Source organism: Physella acuta, unplaced genomic scaffold, assembly GCF_028476545.2.
Source record: "Physella acuta isolate Inbredline_101_S28 unplaced genomic scaffold, ASM2847654v3 ptg001087l, whole genome shotgun sequence".
Classification (NCBI taxonomy): Eukaryota; Metazoa; Mollusca; class Gastropoda; family Physidae; genus Physella; species Physella acuta.
Window position 1 is genome coordinate 117,328 of NW_026732604.1, and position 17,219 is coordinate 134,546.

The window sequence follows — 17,219 nt, forward strand, 5'->3', positions numbered from 1 at the left end:
ATGGGGGTGGGGGGGGGGGGGGTGCGGACCACACCGGGTGACACCATTAGGGGGGGGGGGGGTGACACCAAGGCAAAAAATAGCAAAATATATAGAGAAAAGTTTGAGGAGGTGGGGTGCAAATCGAAAGTTTGTCTGGTGTGGGGGGGGGGGGGGGAGAAGTGTGAATATCGATTTTGAGAAAGGTGACAGCATTAATGGAATACCCTTAATGCTTATTTTATAATTGCTACAGTAGCGTTGATCGCACCAGGTGACACAATCCAAGCCTACTTTATTGAATTCAAAAAGAAAAAAAAAGTAAAAGTAGTATTATCGTTTATACTCTGTATACGCTTAGCCTATGAATGTAGATATGTATAATATTAATAACCTGTATGTATGTGTAATCATATTAATTTTTTTCAGGCATTCCTCCGAACCCCCTACCCGTGCACAGTCGCCCGGAAGAAAAAGAACAAATATGCGGCCCCCGGAACTTTTAAGTGTACCCCCTGAAGTTTCCAATGTCGCCCTCCTCTATTTAAAACAGTAATTTTTCTCTTAAATGTTCATGTTATATTTTACAGGCAACGCAAGGGTTGAGCAATGGACGGGGGAGGTGGCGAGGGGGGGGGGGGGGGTGGGGTGTGTGTCACGCGACAAAAGTTAAGCTAGTATATAGTAGATCGTACGATAGCCCCACCAAAATACAATGTTTTGATTATCAGCGACTTCAAAAATAAAAAAAAAATCCACACTTCTTCATTACAATACAAATAGAATAACGATTCTCCATCGATGATATATTAAAAATACATTGATGTCTCAACCGGGCGCGATCTAAGTTCTGGCTTCCATACACCAATCTCAATGGGGCGCCCACAAAGCCGGAGAACGCAGTCCAGTTCATCCACGACGTTGGACTTGTTTAAATCCTCTGACATAAATACAATTAAGAGCGAAGAAGAAGAAGAAAAATAATGATGATTCTTCATCGACGAGATATTAAAAATAGAATGATGATTCTCGATCGACGAGAGACCCCACGAGATGCCAAATCACAGACAGTCACTCTCAGTTACCCACACTGCTCGTTACGCCTCTTGCCTGTTTCGAAGTGATTGATTGGTTGAAATTTTAATCCGCTATATATAGTTTTTTTTTTAAAAAGCGAAAATGGCCCATAAAAAAGAAGATCTGTGAAGATTTGTCGGCCTTATCGTTATTTATGGATTTGTGTTTTCGTTAAACAACTTGAGCTAGAGCAATATAGAAATCAAATTTCACGTCAAATCGTTGATTAATGTGTCTTTACAAAATATAGAAGGAGTGATCTCCTTTCAACTTTTTTGTATGTAAATAAAAAAAAAAATTAGAATCAGTGTTTCTTCCAGACTTTTTTCTCCGGGGGGGGGGGGGGGGGGCACTTGAAATCTTCGGGGGGGGGGGGGGGCGGTAAACTTTCTTCGGGGGGGGGGGGGGGGGGGTTGGACACTGTAAAAAGTATATATTTTCTATATAAATTATATAAATTAGAATAGAGTCGCTTATTATAGAAAAAAGAATTGCGCACATATTATGTATATAATAGAGGGGAAATGTATTGCTCTATAAAGTAAAAATTAATTAGTTTTTAAAAAGTTAACTAAACTTCTATTTTAATTCACAGTTTATGTCATAATGTATTGCCATCGAGTCTTGACCAAAAGGTTGAAAGAAATTGGTCCGATAGATGCTCGAAAGTTTGCTTGAACTTTCCGCACATGACTGATGATAGAAAGATAGTCAAGAAAATTAACTTCTTATGTCTTTCGAGGGATCGAAATAACGTAAAGAACTACTTTCGGTTACCGGAAATCTCTCAGATTTGACAGAATCCAGGGAATAAGATCTCATAAATATGTATGAAATAGAGCTAATCACCACTTCCGGGTACATGGGGAAATGCTCAAAATTAGCTAGAAAACTGCGCATGCAACGTAATACTTCTCCAACTTTCATTGTACTCAAGATATTGACTTTTTAGAAACTGAGAGTAAAGTAAGTACCATTTCCGGTTATCCTAACACTCTAAAAAGTTGAAAGAAAGTTACAAATTTGATATAATACTTAATACAGACAGACACACCAACAAACAGACAAAATTGCAAGTTTTCCGACACAGGGAGGTGTAAAAGGTCGAAATTGGTCGAAACCTCGATTTCGATTTTTTTGAATGGTTACAATACTTCCTCTATTCTTCATATACTAGAAGGTAAAAAGGAAACGAGAGCTCTCATTGCCCAAATGCAAAGTCTAATCCTCCATAGCCAATTCATAGGAGTTAGTGCTTAGTGCAGGGTATATAGATTTAGATGATTCACAGGAGTCAGGCCTTAAGCCTAATTACCATTTCAGTTTATTTTAGACACCGAAAACTTATGTATTGAGCTTAATTTCCCAACATCTTTTTTTAAAACGAATAAAAAAACACACAACACAATGTCACATTGTATTTTTTTTTACTTTTATCACAGACATTCTTTTCTAGTTTTATGATTTTATTTATAATACGTAATGAAAAACAGGTGTCGACAGATGACCTATGACCTATGACCTCACAGCTTTGACGACTTGGTCTGTTGGAGAGGGCTGTCTGTCATCCTAGAGCTGACATTACCAAGCTTCAAACAGCTGAGTTGTCCGCCCTGCGCGTTGTTGACCTTGTCGGTTGCCATGGGAGCCACGCGCATGCGCCTGTGTTTCATGAGCAGAGCTAGAAAAGTTTTTCTAAACTTTTGGTTCATGAAAGCGTAGATGATGGGGTTGTAGGCGGTGCTGCTTAGGGCTAGACACTAAGGGAAGAGAAACAAAGATAACGATATGTTGTACGTTGTCTGGATCAGAGCTACTTTCAGGCATTTCTTCTACCGCCCTCCCGAACGAAATGAAATTTTTATAGAAAACATATACTATTACCAGAGTTCACCCCCCCCTCGGAAAATTGCCCCCCCCCCCGAAGAAAAAAGCCTGGAAGACACACCGGTCCCGATACTATAACTATACAATACTGTAGAAGAATACTTGTAGGTACTCAACTAGGTACAAAATATAGAATTTTGGTAAGTCGTTGGTGGGATCTTGAAGCGAATACTTTTTACGCCAAGGTTTCCCAAAGCTCAACAGTTCCTAGCGTTGAGCATTGTTAGTAAGTAGTTAGATGTGGTATGCTCTACTATTCGACAGCGCCTCAGGTCTACTAAAAACTCACCTGCAGGTAAAACCTCAGGTGATATAAACCCACCTGCAGGTAAAACCTGTGATATTAACCTACCTGCAGGTAGCACATGTGATATAAGCCTACCTGCACGTAAAACCTCAGGTCCACCCAACTCACATGCAGGTAAAACCTCAGGTGATATAAACCTACCTGCACGTAAAACCTCAGGTGATATAAACCTACCTGCACGTAAAACCTCAGGTACACCCAACTCACATGCAGGTAAAACCTCAGGTGATATAAACCTACCTGCAGTTAAAACCTCAGGTCCACTCACCTGCAGGTAAAACCTCAGGTCCACCCAACCCACCTGCAGGTAAAACCTCAGGTCCACCCAACCCACCTGCAGGTAAAACCTCAGGTTCACTCAACTAACCTGCAGGTAAAACCTCAGATCCATCAGCGTGTGGGAAGGCTTGAGGTTGATGTCCTCTGAGGCCACCAGGTCGTAGACCAGCAGGGGCGACCAACAGGCCAGGAACAGGACTACGACCAGCACCAACATCTTGATGGCTTTCTTCTTGTAGCGGTTCCTCATGCCCTCTGCACTGATGACAGCCACGCCCACAGATGGCTGGAAGCAAGGTAGTTAATGACAAGGTAGTTAATGACAAGGTAGTTAATGACAAGGTAGTTAATGACAAGATAGTTATGACAAGATAGTTATGACTAAATAGTTAAGACGTGGTAGTTTATGAGTAACTTCACTGCAGATATTGAAGGTAAAACGTAAAGTTATCTGTTCGGACCAGATGTCAATAAGGCAGATGAAATAGCGTTCACCTGTTTCTGTAACTACTGCTTATAAAGTGATAGAAAGGTTAGTGCTTACATTATTCCATAGCCTGTAAATGATGACCCCATAGGCTAGACCACTGTACTAACCTTAATCCATAGCCTGTAAATGATGACCCCATAGGCTAGCGTGAGTACCACTGTAGGTAGGACAAAGAGCACACAGAACGTGAGCCTGCTCAGATAGGTCACGGTCGTGATGGAGCTATGCTTGACACTACACATCACGTGCTGTGGGGGAAAGGATGGGGGTGGGGACAAAACATTCAGAGATGATCACATGGTGTCCATGAAGACTCAAGGGTCCAATAATATTAATTAAAGGCTATCTGATGTAGAAATTCGATGCTCAGATTGATACTGAAATAGCCTAAATGTAGTTGACAGAGCTATGATATTTTAATTAGTTCAGCTACTGCTAACGACAATTTAATAAAGCGATAATCTCCTGTATTGGTTTCAACACTAATTTAATGCATAATGTTGGAATAATATTTGTTGGGATGGGGAAATACTTCATCAAACCCCTCCCTTAAAAAAAAAACAACTATCTTGGTTAAGAGAGTAGTGTCACAAGATCGAATTCTTTGAGCACTAGATGACACAGTGTGTGGTGAATGTGTGTGTGTGTGTGTGGTGTGGGGCAACACATAGAAAGAAAATAATCGTCCAGTTGGAATGATAACAAATCGATGTAATATAAACCTTTCTCACTTGTTGATACTACATGGGCGTGGTGACCCCTTAAGCTACTGCATCTGACGCCTAAACATAAACACCAGGAAAATTATGTCTCTGATGAAATTGTAAATTACGTTGTCGTAGTTTTGGCTGTCTGGTTTGGATTATTTTTTATTTTTTGGTTTTTGTGTGATTTATGTGTCTTACGTTTTTACACGAACCGCTCGGCACACTGTGACCGCACAAATTGTGTGTATCATAGCAGAAGGCGAAGGGCGCGCCCAGCACAACAGCGATCAGCCAGACGATCAACAGCAGCAGCAGAGCTCGTTTGGTCGTCTGGGCACAAAAAAAAAAAAAAAATTCATTACACAAAAATCAATACGTATAGATCTATAACGCAAATTTGGTGGTAAAAAATGGGATCATGAATGCATCTGGACATTAAAAGAAAAACTGTCACGATATTAAAAAGCAATATTTTTTATAACGAATCTGATAATTTGATAAGGTTTAAACAGACAGCGGAGATAAGCGAAACAGACAATTTTGTCAAGAGTTTTCAAAGTGCTTCCCCTTTAAAGCTTCTAAAATTTCTTTATTGAATTTGCTTTTTTTGTTTTTGGTTTTTTGGAATATATTGGTCTAGATATTTTTCTTATCAAAAAGTATAGTAACCTTTGCAAACCATACGTTCACTAAGGTAGGCGCAGTAGATATAATCTGTTAGGGTGGTGTGGAAAATTTTGACCAACACACTTTTGTACTTCAGAATTTATTTTGTTGCACTGTGCTGTCTATTGATTTACATTTTAGCTTTACTTTCATTACAGATGTTACATTCTGTGTTGCCAGTTTGGATCTTTTAAAAATGTACACAAGATAAAACTGAACACGGTAGGTCAATCCTTTATTTTTCCAATACCTGAACAATGGTTAGAGCCACAAGCACCTGAGTAAATCGACCTTTACTAGTTAACAGAATTATATACATAAACACCAATCATTGACAACACCTAACCTACCACTAAAAACCCCTAACCTACCACTAACAACACCTAACCTACCACTAAAAACCCCTAACCTACCACTGACAACACTTTGAGCCAGACCACAAGCAGTGGCGTAGCCAGGATTGTCTCAAGGGAGGGGTTCCAATTTTTACCCGGGGACAAACTTTCGAATTGCACCCCCCTAACACCCCCTGCCTACGCCACTGACCACAAGTATCTTTTTCATGAGGGCCAGTAGATGACCTCTAGTACTTATGTAATGATGCCCCCCCCCCATATGGTCAGCAGATGGCCACTAATACCTGTAATGACGTAAACTTGAGTGGGTGTATGATGCCCACTAATACCTGTAACGACGTAAACTTGAGTGGGTGTATGATGGCCACTAATACCTGTAACGACGTAAACTTGAGTGGATGTATGCTGCCCACTAATACCTGTAATGACGTAAACTTGAGTGGGTGTATGATGGCCACTAATACCTGTAATGATGTAAACTTGAGGGGGTGTATGATGGCCACTAATACCTGTAACGATGTAAACTTGAGCGGGTGTATGATGGCCACTAATACCTGTAATGATGTAAACTTGAGTGAGTGTATGATGGCCTCCAAAAGGCCAGAAGATGGCCACTAATACCTGTAATGATGTAAACTTGAGTGGGCGTATGATGGCCACAAATGCCTGTAATGACGTAAACTTGAGGGAGTGTAAGATGGCCACTAATACCTGTAATGACGTAAACTTGAGGGGGTGTATGATGGCCACTAATACCTGTAATGATGTAAACTTGAGTGGGTGTATGATGGCCATGTATCTCTCGCCGGCCATACAGCACAGGGTCAACATGCTGGCTATGATGTTCATCTGCATGACGAAGGGCAGCAGGCGACAGGTCAGACTTCCAAAGATCCAGTCAGTTCTCACAGCTTGGCCCAGGTTCAGTGGGATGCTGGTTATACTGGGGTCAGTAAAGTATCGTGTATGATGTTGGTTATACTGGGGTCAGTAAAGTATTGTGTATGATGTTTGTTATACTGGGGTCAGTAAAGTATCGTGTATGATGCTGGTTATACTGGGGTCAGTAAAGTATTATATATGATGCTGGTTATACTGGGGTCAGTAAAGTATCGTGTATGATGTTGGTTATACTGGGGTCAGTAAAGTATTATATAGGATGCTGGTTATACTGGGGTCAGTATATATAAAGTAGTGTATCTGATGCTGGTTATACTGGGGTCAGTAAATATAAAGTAGTGTGTAAATATGTTGGATATACTGGGGTCAGTAAGTATGAAGTATTGTTTATGATGCAGGTTATACTGGGGTTAGTAAATAAAGTATTGTATAAGATGTTGGATATATTGGGGTCAGTAAGTACAAAGTTTTATATTTGATGTTGGATATACTGTGTTCAATGAGGTTAAGATAATATACTACCGGGTATTTAAAAACATAACCACTATAAATTACAAAACAAAATTTTGAGCGGAGGGCGGTTATTTAAATTGTAATAATGGTTTATGTGGAAATGTTTTGCCAGGCGGGAGAGGTTGGGGAGGGGGAGAAACTGTTGTGATTTATATATATATATATATATATATATATTGGATTTTGATATAGGCCTACTTGAAAACTCTTTAATTTCTTTATTTTTATTACAGTCTGTATTTCTTTGTCTTTGTATGTATAGCGACGTAAGAAGTAATCAAACAATTACCCAATGTTAACTTTCTGTTTTTGTTGTTTTTGTAAGCTTAACTTACCTCAGTAGCAGATCGCTGACGGCGAGCGAGACAATGAACATGTGCATCATGGTCCACATCATCTTGTTGAGCCCCACACTGACCAGCACCAGGAGGTTCCCGCTGACCGCCACGGCGAGGATGACCACGAAGGTCACGGACAGCGTGACCTTGTTGGCGAAGGACGTGGCAATCAGCTCCAGGAAAGGGTCGGGGCGGGGCGCAGGTGTGCGGTCCTCTAGCAAGTCCGCGCAGACAGGTGAGAAGTTGGAGGAGACGATGAAGCACAGGATGTTGATGATCTCATCGATGTCCGTCGCGTTGGGCAGCTCGGCGAAATACAGACTTCCGACTTCCGGTGAGGTCTGGTGGGGGTGTTTTGGCCGGATCATCGCTTTGGCACGTTTTCCGGCGTCCGGAAATATACTTGATTTACTTCTTTTGTATCCACAACAAAAAAGAAAACAACAACAACTGGATACGAGAAACTTAAAAGTAATATCCAGAACTGTAAGAATCCTTTAAAAATACATATTTTTAAATGTCTTAACACATCGAACTAAAACGGCGTTGGCAAGTACTTTTAAAACAACACTCTAAAATTAAATTTTTGTTAAAATTAATTTTTCTCTTAGTCGGGAGATTAAGTAAAATTTTACGAGAATTTCTTATAGAAAAGCTGATGGTAAGATATAAAAACGCTAGCTGCATAAACCATACATTGCTTCACTTTCAGCTTTCTCCTTGCGCTGTCTCCAGCCGGTAACTCCACATTGCGCTAGAGCCGAAGACAAGATACCAGCTACGTTATCTTTACAAAACAGATAAAGGGGGGGGGGGGGAATTGTTTTTAAATTTGTTTCAAAAAGTTAAAAAAAAGTATCGTTGGCCACGTTTAATTCCATTTACAAAGCACAGACACTATATCGGTTATCTGTGAAATGGCGGCCAAAATCAAACGGAAGTTGCTTCGGAGATTGGGATCTGAAGGGCTAAGTGGGAGATTGATCGACGTCAAACAGTATCCGTGTTGTAACGAGCGACTCCATGCCGCCGGTGTCCGGGTAACAGATTCATGCCCACCCCCGGGCTAATGTTATCTGTGGGTGAGCGCTCATGCCGCCGAGTTCTTTAAATAATGCACGCCACTAATGGTTGGCAGTGAGGACATTGAGAGGCAGATTACACGTGCGAGTTGTGGAGGGGGGGGGGGTTGGAAAATGTGGGCCAGACAAAATTTAAATGCAGTTTTTTTTCTTTTGATCTGTTGAGGTAAATTATTGATGCGGCTTTTGGGGGATTTGGAATAGGTCAAGGGTGTTGCAAACCTGATGTCTGGGTTTTAGGATAGGTCAAGGCTATTTCAAACCTGATGTCTGGGTTTTAGGATAGGTCAAGGATATTTTAAACCTGATGTCTGGGTTTTAGAATAAGTCAAGGCTATTTCACACATAATGTTTGGGTATTTAGAATTGGTCAAAGATATAACAAAACTGATGTCTGGGTTTTAGGATAGGTCATGGGAATTAATAATCTAATGTCTGGTATTTAATTAATTAAATACACACATTTTTACACCAACTACTCTGAACTACATACACATATTTTGTCATATCAACAACAAACATACATTTTTACATTAATAATATATACATATATTCTCACATCAATTACATAGGCATATACTTTCACATCAACTACATAGGCATATATTTTCACATCAACTACAATTGCACCTATTTTAACATCTTCCACATACACATATATTACTAACACATTTGAACGACACTGTATTGAAAAAGAAGGGTGATCTAATTTAATGTCAACTGTACTCCACTTATCAAGTTTCACCTTAATGCAAGAGGCCGATACATTTCTGCCCAGAAAATGTCTGCACTCCCTCGAGAGTCTGTCTCTGTTTCCGGTTTAAAGTTCCCCATCAACCCATCATGGTAAGAGAGATGCATTGGGGGTGGGGGTGGGGGATGGGGGGGGGGAGACGTCTGTCAAGGAACATCTTGTTCCTTCATGAGTTGTAGAAAGCAACTTTTGACATAGGACTTTTTGTTCCTTCATGAGTTGGAGAGAGCAACTTTTGACATTGAACGTTTTGTTCCTTCATGAGTTGTAGAGAGCAACTTTTGACATAGAACTTTGTTCCTTCATGAGTTGTAGAGAGCAACTTTTGACATAGAACTTTTTGCTCCTTCATGAGTTGTAGAGAGCAACTTTTGACATTGAACGTTTTGTTCCTTCATGAGTTGTAGAGAGCAACTTTTGACATAGAACTTTGTTCCTTCATGAGTTGTAGAGAGCAACTTTTGACAAAGAACTTTTTGTTCCTTCATGAGTTGTAGAGAGCAACTTTTGACATAGAACTTTTTGTTCCTGCAATTCAGAACTGGCGAGACGTCCGTTATAGAAAGAAAATTTCATTCCTTTCTTCTTCTTCTGCGATCTTAATTCTAGTGTTTGAAGGATTCCCACCAGTCCAGATAAGTATTACGTTTCAACTTGTTATGCGCCATATAGACCGTTGATTCTAATTTCAGCCTTTTCTTTTTGGATTTACTTCCATAACCTTTGTCAAATCAAGAACAAACTACAAGGAAGAAGTTATTTGATTTTGGTGTTTTCTCTCCTAGATGAGTGTTTCCGAGTGTTTCCGAGTGTTTCCGAGTGTTTCCGAGTGTTTCCGAGTGTCTGTCACCAGCTATCGAGCCTCACCTGCCTGGGCCATTCCTTTCAAAAGACGCCATTTCTGGGTTTGTAATCTCCGTTTGGCTTCACAGATCGAGGTAAAAGAGAAGAAAAAAACCAATTTTGAACAGTAGAATTTGTCAGCTTGTATCACGAAGAATTAGAATTCAACTGGCTTATTGACGGTGCTGACACGTAAACTAGCAGACAAATTCACAGCACACGGCGAGTTGGACGCGGAAGTTGGATACCTGAAGACACATTTGGATGGTGGGTGTGGGGGTGAGGTGGGGAGGGGAGGGGGTGGGATGGAGGTTAGTATGAAGTCTAGAACCCAATGTAACCAGTTCACATTCGGATCTGAAACAGGACCGTCTACATCTTACTGCCCCCCACCTATGTCTACAGCCTACTGCGCCCCCTACCGGTGTCTACAACTTACTGCCGCCCCCCTACCAATGTCTACATCTTACTGTCAACCCCCCCCCCCCACCGATGTCTACAGCTTATTGCCCCCACCCCTACCAATGTCTACAACTTACTGCAAGATCCTGGTATTACTATTCTACGACATACATCTTTAGACCACAACCTGTAAATGATGACCCCATAGGCTAGAGTGTGGACCAACCTTAATCCACAGCCTGTAAATGATGACCCCATAGGCTATTCTACGACATACATCTTTAGACCACTGCAAGACCCTAATATTACTATTCTACGACATACATGTTTAGACCACTACAAGACCCTAATATTACTATTCTACGACATACATGTTTAGACCACTACAAGACCCTAATATTACTATTCTACGACATACATCTTTAGACCACTACAAGATCCTAATATTACTATTCTACGACATACATGTTTAGACCACTACAAGACCCTAATATTACTATTCTACGACATACATGTTTAGACCACTACAAGACCCTAATATTACTATTCTACGACATACATCTTTAGACTACTACAAGATCCTAATATTACTATTCTACGACATACATCTTTAGACCACTACAAGACCCTAATATTACTATTCTACGACATACATCTTTAGACCACTACAAGATCCTAGTATTGCTAATCGATGCCACTGGTAATGGTACTTTAAGCCTGTAGTAATACTGTTTTTATAGCATGCATATTTTATCTTACTTAACGTGACGCAGACGGCAACCAGACTCGACAATTTAATCTAATTTCTGGGTTTTATCCCTTTTACGGCGAGCATACATTTACATACGTTGTGTTTTTGTGCTACCCTCTGTTAACTTAAATCATCTGGCGCGTATTAGGAGGTGTAACCGATAATGGACACGAGTAGATGATCTGTCTAATTAGGTTAATTAAAACAGAGTTATTATATGCATGTTTAATTTAAAAAAAACCAACAACAACAGCAGTTAAGGTACGCTTTCGAAGCTTTTCGAAATGAAGTAGAGTTCAACTGTTTTTATTACCTAGGTGTATTATGAAGAGATGGTATTGTCAACAAGTTGTCTTTACTTTCCCTAACTTGATCCAGGTACCCATGGGTGGACGTTCTATGATCGAATCCAAGACTTTCGGCTTAATATTCGTACGCTCTATCTTTTATTTTTAAAGTTATCTTGAGATTTGAACCTGAAGTAGCGAAAAGCACATTTTTAAACCTGTAGGCATATACTTTTGTGTAAAAAAGTTTTAATTTCAAATTCAAATTCTATTGAATACAATTAGCACTTTATAAGTTTTGAAATAGTTTTTGTTACTTTATTTTATACATTTTTATCTTGTAAACCTTGTTAGAATTAAATTTGTTTTCGGTTGTTATACATTATGGGCTAAATACAGTACATCTCCATGTTGTAACATTTATTGGCTTAATTCAATGCACTTTCTTTTTGAAACATTATGAGCCTAATTTGTTTTTAATAAAAAGATGATTAAAACATGTTAAAAACGTGTACAGTTAACTGAATGTGTGTACTATTCAAATATCTACACGCTCGTTAATGTGTATAGTACACTTGGACTTGCATACTACTTCCATAAATACACTTATGTTAATGTGTACAATACACTTGAACATGTGTACAATCCTAATGTGTACAAGCGGAAACCGAACCTTCCGGTACAGAGATCTCAATCAGACGTCTACCCTCGCTGCCTCGTTGATTGATTGATGTTTAATTCCAGATCAATCAAGTCTCCAATCTGTTCAAGCAGATATCTTTAGAATCGGCTCGTTTCCCTGGTTTATTGTCTGCATAGCCTGAGTCAGATGGGGGATAACGGAATCATTTTTTGTGTGTCTGGAACAAAATCTTGTTTTCTTCTTCATTAAAAAAAAAGATTACGTCGAATATATTGTCTGGGCTTTTTTTTAAAATTTGGCTAGACATTTTAATTTTCCCATGCGTTGTAAAATTCGTTCAACTTGGTAATGGATTGCATCAAGCGATCTAGATTGTGTTGTGTTAATTGTTTACAGGTGAAATAATCCAACCCGCTGTTCATTTAAATTAACGCGAATAAAATTATATGCGTAAAGAATGTTAGTTTTAAAAAAAAAACTGTTACAATGTTTATATTTTTTGTTTTTTTGTTTTTTCTTCCAGAATTTCTTTCAGGCATCCTTTCGGGGGGTGGGGTGCCTTCTCTCCCCCCCCCCCTCCAGACAACCTGAACCCCCCTACCCCTACCGGGAGCTAACTATAAAAAATATAACTTATACTGAATCTATACTTAACTAGTGTCCACCCCAATGGAGATTTTAATTACGCCCCTGAAGTTTCAAGTGTCCACCCCCCCCGTGAAAAATCTCTGAAAGAAACTCGGCTACTTGCAATTAGTTTTTCCCTACTTTATTTATCGGTGTAGTATAGCTACTTTGACCTGAGCTTTTACAACTAGACAGACCAGGGGTCATGGGGTCAATGTACCGACACGAGTATGCCCGACCCACCCACCATGCTCGACCCACCCACCATGCCCGACCAACCCACCATGCCCGACCCACCCACCATGCCCGACCCACCCACCATGCCCGACCCACCCACCATGCCCGACCCACCCACCATGCCCGACCCCCCCACCATGCCCGACCCACCCACCATGCCCGACCCACCCACCATGCCCGACCCACCCACCATGCCCGACCCCCCCACCATGCCCGACCCACCCACCATGCCCGACCCACCCACCATGCCCGACCCACCCACCATGCCCGACCCCCCCACCATGCCCGACCCACCCACCATGCCCGACCCACCCACCATGCCCGACCCACCCACCATGCCCGACCCACCCACCATGCCCGACCCACCCACCATGCCCGACCCACCCACCATACCCGACCCACCCACCATGCCGGACCCACCAACTGCCAATCATGAATGACGTGGAGTTGTAGGACGTCTTACAGACAGACACAAACTCCCGACCTGCTGCCAACGATTTCCTCCCTCAACGCGACACGTGACACTGCAGAAGGTGGGTGGGGGGGGGGGGTGTTCCGGCATCGGATCCAACAGGCTCCATAAGCTTCAGCATGTAGTAGCTCAGTGCAAGCATTTGTCAGGTGACGCCTTAGGCTTGTGTGTGGGGATTTCTCTGCCAAATTTTTTTTGGGGGGGGGGGGGGGGGGGGGGGAATTGAATTATTGAATTTCTCCTGATCAATTTTTTTATTAGTGGGATTTATCCTGCTAAAGTTTTGTGTGGGGGTATTTTTCCTGCTAATAGGGGGGGGGGCGGAGGAATTCTCTTGCTTAAGTTTTGTGTGTATCGGGAGGGGGGGGGGGGATTTCTCCTGCTAAGGGGGGGGGGGGGGCGGAGGAATTCTCTTGCTAAAGTTTTGTGTGTGTCGGGAGGGGGTGGGGGGTTATTTTTCCTGCTAAGGGGGGGGGAGGAATTCTCTTGCTAAAGTTTTGTGTGTGTCGGGAGGGGGGGGGGTATTTTTCCTGCTAAGGGGGGGGGCGGAGGAATTCTCTTGCTTAAGTTTTGTGTGTGTCGGGAGGGGGGGGGATTTCTCCTGCTAAGGGGGGGGGGGCGGAGGAATTCTCTTGCTAAAGTTTTGTGTGTGTCGGGAGGGGGGGGTATTTTTCCTGCTAAGGGGGGGGGGGGGGGCGGAGGAATTCTCTTGCTAAAGTTTTGTGTGTGTCGGGAGGGGGGGGGGGGGGATTTCTCCTGCTAAGGGGGGGGGGCGGAGGAATTCTCTTGCTAAAGTTTTGTGTGTGTCGGGAGGGGGGGGGGGGATTTCTCCTGCTAAAGTTTCATGTGAGAATTACTCCGGCTAAAATTTGTGTGTGGAGAAATTTCACACATCTACCTCACTACCTGTTCTACTTGACCCCTGTCACCAGACACGCATTAGCCCATCGAACCTGAAATGTCAGTCTTGTGGAGTTGATCTGTTTAGTAACTTGACATAAATTACCTGAACACTCCCTAAATAAAATGTAAACTGTGCTGTCTTCAACACATACTTTTAATTCATAGTTTACATTTGGTTTATATATTTGATTCGTTATTATATTGATCAATTTTCCAGAATTTTCATAAACTGAAAAAAACAACGTTTCAGTGAAAGTTAGATATGCAATACTTAAATTAATAACTGTCTGAATATGATATAAGTTTTTACTCCGACTGCTTCTAAAGTACACAAACCAAATGACGACTGGTCTATAATGTCAAAAAAAATTTACTGATTCGCCAAATGTAAACAAAAATCGATTACAAAAAGTCCATTTTACCCGATACAAAAAATATAAGTTAAGTTAAATAAAGCGTTAAAAAATTCGTTGAAAGAACGAGTCGTTTTTATCTCTTGAAAGTATCTCCACGAGGGAGTTTTGTTGACATCATCTGTCAAAGATGTTTCCAGATGACTTGAGGATGACTTGGGGAGAAAAGCCTTTTTGTCGGAAACCTCTCAAGAGACTTGACTTGTAGAGTCGTTTTTTTTTTACTGTGTAGACGAGGATTCCATTGGATAAAATATTTCTTAACGAATCAAGAGTTCAGCTTCAGTGTCGCAGGAAAAGTTTTTTTCAGTGTGTTGGAAACCTACATTAGATCTGACATTATGTGTTTGCTCGTATTTGAAACGAACATTTTGTTATGACGATTTAATAAAATTATTTGGCAAAGTTGTCTTTCTGTCTGTTCGGTAGAATAAAATTATTGATAGATGAAATAGTTTTCAATCGTACCCAGTGGGAGACTGGCTGTCTCTAACAGTCCCGCGATATTTTAAAAAGTGACCCCAACTCCAGATTTCAATTTTCATTGAGCCTTTTCCCCCATCAAAGTATTCAGAGCCTGAGTTTTTCGCCTTTGCATGAGGCAATGGAGAATATATTTTCAAAAAAATCAAAACACTAATAGGACTATTATAGCACCGTTCCCGTGGGCCAACCGGTATTTCTCCCAGTCGACCTGCGGGCAAGACCACCCCATTGAATCAAGGGTACTCAGACAAGATGAAATTTTAGTTCATTTTGTCATTCTATGATGTTTCTGTAAAGTTTTATCCTTGGGAACAGACATAGACAACTTAAAGTATAATAAATAGTATTTAAAAAACTAAATAATTTTGAAAACCACTGTATCTATTTAATATCTAGCATACTTACTCGGTGTTTTACGCTAATATCTAGAATAAAACTTTTTTGTCTATAATTTTTTAACACAGAATTATAGTTTATAAGATGCTTATGTAACAACTAATTGATACCAACATGATTTTTAAACATGTGTTTTTATGGCTACCGCCAGACTGGCTTTGGATAAAGACTAGGTATGAATAAAACATGATTAAATGTAGACTTATTTACTCATACTGAAGCCTTGAATATATGACAATCTACTACAGTTGCCTAGCTTAGTGAAGTCTCAAATATATTACAATCTACTACAGTTGCCTAGCTTAGTGAAGTCTCAAATATATTACAATCTACTACAGTTGCCTAGCTTAGTGAAGTCTCAAATATATTACAATCTACTACAGTTGCCTAGCTTAGTGAAGTCTCAAATATATTACAATCTACTACAGTTGCCTAGCTTAGTGAAGTCTCAAATATATTACAATCTACTACAGTTGCCTAGCTTAGTGAAGTCTCAAATATATTACAATCTACTACAGTTGCCTAGCTTAGTGAAGTCTCAAATATATTACTATCTACTACAGTTGCCTAGCTTAGGGGGTCGAACCATGACGACGTAGCGTGCTGGAGGAGGCACGAAAAGGTAGGAAGAAATTGGGAACAGCTGTAAAAAACAGTGTTAGGAGACTGTGGGGAGTTGAAAGCTTTGTCAGAGGCCCGATTCTCCGCAAGAAAGGAAAAGTAAAAATGATGCACTCACACAAACCAGTTTTACACAAGCATACCTTTACTAAGATACCTATATGAAGAGATCTAATTAGGTGCATCAAATTAATATAGATTTTAATCCTTCTACAACTACGCACTAAATGACATCCAACAAGTTATCTTTTAATGTCTAAATTTTATTGTACCTTAGTTGAGAAAAATGTATAGTTAACTATGATATATTATTTTAAGATAGTTTCCATCAATGAAGGTGTTCGGTCTCACGCCTTACCCACACGACCATGCTGCCTCCACCACTTTCACAGGAAGTCGTAAAAACCTTTCTAGCGTGACCAGGTTCAAGTGTCTACTGACAACACTTCACATCTATCTGGATCAGCCCTACCCACACGACCATGCCGCCCCCCCCCCCAAACACACTTTCACAGGAAGTCGTAAAAAGTTTCCTAGCGTGACAAGGTTCAAGTGTCTACCGACAACACTTGAGATCTATCTGGATCGGCCCTACCCACACGACCATGCCGCCTCCACCACTTTCACAGGAAGTCGTAAAAACCTTTCTAGCGTGACCGGGTTCAAGTGTCCACCGACAACACTTCAGATCTATCTGGATCGGCCTATGCAATCGCGGACTTGTCAAGTTTGACCAGGGGTCCACCGGAAGTGGTGTCGTTAGCCGTCTGCTAACAGCCGGGCATCACGTGACGAGGGTAACG

The 17,219-nt window shown here is 41.0% G+C and overlaps 1 protein-coding gene across 3 annotated transcripts; it reads right to left on the reverse strand.

Moving 5' to 3' along the window:
- Positions 1-2,501: 2,501 nt before the first annotated feature.
- Positions 2,502-10,834, reverse strand: LOC131955617 (G-protein coupled receptor 83-like). 3 transcript variants are annotated; one of them, XM_059319802.1, is made up of 4 exons: positions 4,925-4,997; positions 4,127-4,267; positions 3,618-3,815; positions 2,502-2,816 (listed from the first exon to the last, which is right to left on the reverse strand). In XM_059319802.1, the coding sequence occupies exons 2-4, from the start codon at positions 4,259-4,261 to the stop codon at positions 2,580-2,582; spliced, it is 570 nt and encodes a 189-aa protein (XP_059175785.1). In that variant the 5' UTR covers positions 4,262-4,267; positions 4,925-4,997; the 3' UTR covers positions 2,502-2,579. The 3 variants fall into 3 exon arrangements, with proteins under 3 accessions (XP_059175785.1, XP_059175784.1, XP_059175786.1); XM_059319801.1 differs by lacking the exon at positions 4,925-4,997 and adding an exon at positions 4,751-4,819; XM_059319803.1 differs by lacking the exons at positions 4,127-4,267; positions 4,925-4,997 and adding an exon at positions 10,807-10,834.
- Between the last annotated feature and the right edge of the window lie 6,385 nt (positions 10,835-17,219).

Excerpts from the sequence above, each read along its gene's own strand:
- LOC131955617 (XM_059319802.1), bottom strand. The coding sequence starts at position 4,261 with ATGTGTAGTGTCAAGCATAGCTCCATCACGACCGTGACCTATCTGAGC. Across the intron at positions 3,816-4,126 it reads TTTACAGGCTATGGATTAAG|CCATCTGTGGGCGTGGCTGT; the intron begins GTTAGTACAGTG and ends CCTTGCTTCCAG. Across the intron at positions 2,817-3,617 it reads ATCTGAGGTTTTACCTGCAG|TGTCTAGCCCTAAGCAGCAC; the intron begins GTTAGTTGAGTG and ends CTCTTCCCTTAG.